Source organism: Triticum urartu, chromosome 1, assembly GCF_003073215.2.
Source record: "Triticum urartu cultivar G1812 chromosome 1, Tu2.1, whole genome shotgun sequence".
Lineage (NCBI taxonomy): Eukaryota > Viridiplantae > Streptophyta > Magnoliopsida > Poales > Poaceae > Triticum > Triticum urartu.
This window is the reverse complement of record NC_053022.1, coordinates 1554056-1558073: the sequence shown is the minus strand read 5'-3', so window position 1 is coordinate 1558073 and position 4018 is coordinate 1554056. Positions and strand designations below refer to the sequence as shown.

At 42.2% G+C, this 4018-nt stretch overlaps 1 protein-coding gene across 3 annotated transcripts; it reads left to right on the top strand.

Moving 5' to 3' along the window:
- The first annotated feature begins 2869 nt into the window (after positions 1 to 2869).
- Positions 2870 to 3756, top strand: LOC125536195. 3 transcript variants are annotated; one of them, XR_007295927.1, is made up of 4 exons: positions 2870 to 2986; positions 3053 to 3175; positions 3263 to 3342; positions 3467 to 3756. XR_007295927.1 is itself a non-coding variant. In XM_048699701.1 (4 exons), exons 1-4 carry the CDS (start codon positions 2905 to 2907, stop codon positions 3691 to 3693), a joined length of 480 nt encoding a protein of 159 aa, XP_048555658.1. In that variant the 5' UTR covers positions 2890 to 2904; the 3' UTR covers positions 3694 to 3756. The 3 variants fall into 3 exon arrangements, 2 of the variants coding, with proteins under 2 accessions (XP_048555658.1, XP_048556237.1); XM_048699701.1 differs by having other exon boundaries at positions 2890 to 2954; XM_048700280.1 differs by having other exon boundaries at positions 2890 to 2954; positions 3249 to 3342.
- The last annotated feature ends 262 nt before the right edge of the window (positions 3757 to 4018 follow it).

The following is a 4018-nucleotide window of genomic DNA, read 5'->3' as shown; positions in this document are numbered from 1 at the left end:
AATCCGCCGCCGCCGCCGCTCGAGCTCCCTCTCGCCGTCCAGCTACGTGCTCTTCGGCCGGCGAGGCTGTGACCCCCTCTCCCACTCGTTCCCCAGCGTCTCCATCGTCGACCCCACACCATTCTGTTCCTCGGTGAGTGCTCTCTACGGCCAGCCTCCGCGTGTAAGCTTCCAGCGAGGCTGCTGCCGCCCTGCCTGGCCCGTCCTCCCCCTCTCTACCATGGTATCCACCATGGACGTCGGAGTACAGAAGAGATCTTGGCGGCGGTGAGAGAGAGCTCTGGATAGGGTTAATGAGGGGCTTCATATAGAGAGGAGAAAAGAGGTCCTCAGCTCCTTCCCCTTCGGCCTTCCCTAGCCGGATCTGCTCCCCTTCGGCCTTCCCCTGTCGGATCTGCTCCCGTTCGCCCTTCCCCAGCCGGATCTGCTCCCCTTCATCCACCCTGACTCCCCGAGCTCCTCCCTTAGGTAGTTCCTCTGCTCACCACTCTTCCCCTGTTTGTGCTGCTGCCTGCTTGCCGCTTGCTAGTACTGTGTAACCGTGTGCCTACTTGCTCCTGTGGTGCTTGCTGCTTGTGTGGTTGTGGTGTGCTTGCTGCTGTTATACTATGTGTGCTTGCTGTGGTGTGAAGTGTGCTGCTAGCCACGGTTCTGCTGCTTGATGTGCTAGTGCTACTGTCGTATTGCTGCTGAATGTTGATATTCTACTGCCTATTGATTGGTGATTAATCCAGTTTCTTCCCTGGAAATGAAGCATTAGATGTTATACATGGTAATGTGTTGTCCCTTGAAAACTGAAACTCTGTTACGAATTGTAATTCTGTTAAACCTCATAGGGCAATGAACTGTACATTCTCTCAGAAAACTGTAGATGAAGAGAATAACAAAAATATTTTGTATACCATCAACAGGTAAGAAGTGGCATCGAGCTAAACTGACATAATAAAAGGAGAATATAGACCAGCATTGATTGTTACTAGTCAATGCACATAGCTAGATATCGATGTTCTTCTTCTGGTTGTTACTTATTAATTGTTTGGCACTCATCTTGCCCCAACTAACTTTCAGTGATCCGTACTCATGTCGGTATGGCACTGATTTATCTCTAGACATGGTTTTGTCTTACTGTTATAGGCAAATGTTAGTAAACAAAATAGTGTGTTCCTTTCAGAAGAGTACAAAAGAATTCATGTTGCTGTAAAGAAATAAGGTGGACCATCAAATAAAACATTGTTTCAGAATTTGTGGTTTTGGAATGATTATTCGGTTTTTTCTTATGAGACCTTGGTAACAAGATAAAAGTTCCTTACATGATGGAACGCTGATGGAGAGTCAATGTTAAGATGGTCCGCCTAGTGTTTTCCTATCAAAGAAGCAATGCTAACTATGATTTGCTCATTTTAACAAGGCGACCTGATTTTTTTTAAATAGTCTCATATTTTAATGTGATGATATGATGACTTCTTCCGCATTACACCATGTTATATTCATAAAAAATATGCTTAGCGTGTCATACATACAATCTAGTTGGACTCATATTCGATATTGAATTTATGTGTTCCATTCCCAATTTACAGGGCTGCCCCGATTTCATTTCTCAATAAAAACAATAAGACAAATAGGTAGGAACATATCCACCTTCTTACGGTTCTGAAAATTATTACAGAATTACGCAAGCACTCCATGAACCAAAAATTTAGCAACAAACTCTAACCATACACTCAAGTGCTTGGACACAAGAATCAGAAAAACACACTAAAAATGACATATGATGTGGTCAGCCGATTGGTGCGCCTTTTAGGTATCATGACTATTATCCTCCATTCCCATATTATTGTTGTCTTGATTTGCCTGCAATTGTTATCTTGGCTATCATTTAGTCAACCACTTATATTAGGTTTCTTGGCCCGTATTCTTCCATATAGCTATTTCAACTAAATTTGTAGTCTTTCATATATATAGGAATTGTCTTCTACTATTTAGGTCTCACATATATTCCTTGCGGTGTGTTAACTTTGTATGATAAAATAAAATGTCTGTTGAAAATAACTAATAGTATATGATCAGTCTGGACTTTCTTCTCTGCAAAAAACAATTTGTAGTGCAGTCGGCAACTCGGCATCTAACTGTTGGTATATTATTGTGTTGCTTCTTTTCCCCTCAACTTTTACATTTTACCATGCTATTCGCTGCTACCTGTTCTTCATCATATGAGTTCTTACTCCTTCCATTTATGTAGGAATGTCTGAAGAGAGTTATCCCCTATGAGCACATGGACATTGCATAATCAGTCTTATCATGGGAATAATTTGCCTGCCTAAAGAAGGCGAAGTAATCAGCCAAGCAATGATACTGGAGTCCAGTAAAGAGAAATCTTCCAGTGACAATCAAGAGTTGAATCGTAGACATTCCAAAGGAGACAAGTCATCCAACCATCCAGCGGAAGTGTAGACAATTTAAAGAAACCAGCAACTGATCCGGGCAATAATAGCGCATCAGTTTCATCTAGTTCTATACATAAGAAGGTAACACACTTGTATGTTCCACTGGACATCTATTTTTACATGTCTGGCTGAATCACTACGTTTCTAGTCTTCACCGTGTACATATGTCTCTTGCGGGTGTGCTATTTGTTCCAGTGGAAGATAGGTTCCAGTTTTTATAAATGGTCCTCTGCATGTGAATATGTTCTCTGTACACGAACCAAATTGTCGTACTAGTTTTACTGACAACATATACTAGCTAGTATCAGTTTACTGAAAACCTAACCAGTCTGCATGCAATTTTTTTATATATGAAAAATGGTGATGATGAGTGCATGCTGCTGTTTGACTAGATCACTGCCTGCTGGTCCAGATTATATGGTCATGAAGCTCGGCATGCCAAGAGCATCACCCTGTAGCTATGCGTCCTTCTCTAACAAACACTCAAAGCACTACCATGCCGGGCTGTGGGTGCGTACGATTTGAATCTGCAGTAAAGACTGGTAATTTTGTTTGTATCTAGTCTTGACCATGTATGTCGTCGGGCACCAATTTGACTATTTTCACAGGTACTGCCTCATCGACCAAGGATCTACAGCGACGGCGGGACCATCGACCCCATGGAGGCAGCACCAAAACCCTAGCCGCTACTGCTCTCCCCTGAGTCCCCTCCTCATCTCCTTCCTCGTGCGGTACGTGTTACTACACATTTTTTTACATGTTTCTCTCAAGCTAATTTTAATCTCACACCATCCTGGGTGGTAGTCTGTGTGTTTTAGATGCTCTGCTTCATCTTTTCTCAAGCCTCCACCAGTCAAATTCGACCGGGAAAAAGAAACACCTACATACATATTATCGGGTAGTCACCTGACAAAATGTTACATATATCAGTTTTGTCATTTAAGCCCATTTGATGTCATCTTCATAACTCTGTCTATCACCAGCTATGGTGTGGAATATTAACTGGGGATTTTGACATGCAGATGTTCAAGCTGGAGGATGTGGCGATGGAATATGGATCAATGAGATGAAGAAAGGTGTTGATGTCAAGTACCAGAATGATGGAAGGATCTTGTGGTTATCTAGTTGCCCACCAGCAGGATTCAATGTAGATGATGTGCCTCTAGGGCAAATTCTAGAAACGAAAGCGACCCATTTTTGCTCTCAAACAATGAACATATTTTGTTCCCTATTTAATAAGTTAAATTAGTTTATGGGAAATTTTGATGTGAAAATTATTGAATGTGTGTTATTATTGTTTGGTTTTGGTTTACTATTGTTGGAAGACATGCACGTTATTGTAATGATTTGGGTAACATAATTGATATTCTATTGATAATGTGAAATCCAGCTATATGGGAGGGCTAGCTGACGTTGGTTGGCAAAATAAACCCCATCTGACAGTTGGTCGGGAAAAGCTAATGCGAGGCCCAACAGAATGTTGGTCGGGAAAGAATGCCATGTCCGATAGTCGGTCGAGAAAGGCCCATTACAGCCCCAATGGATTGTTGGTCGGGAAAGAATATTCTGACCGA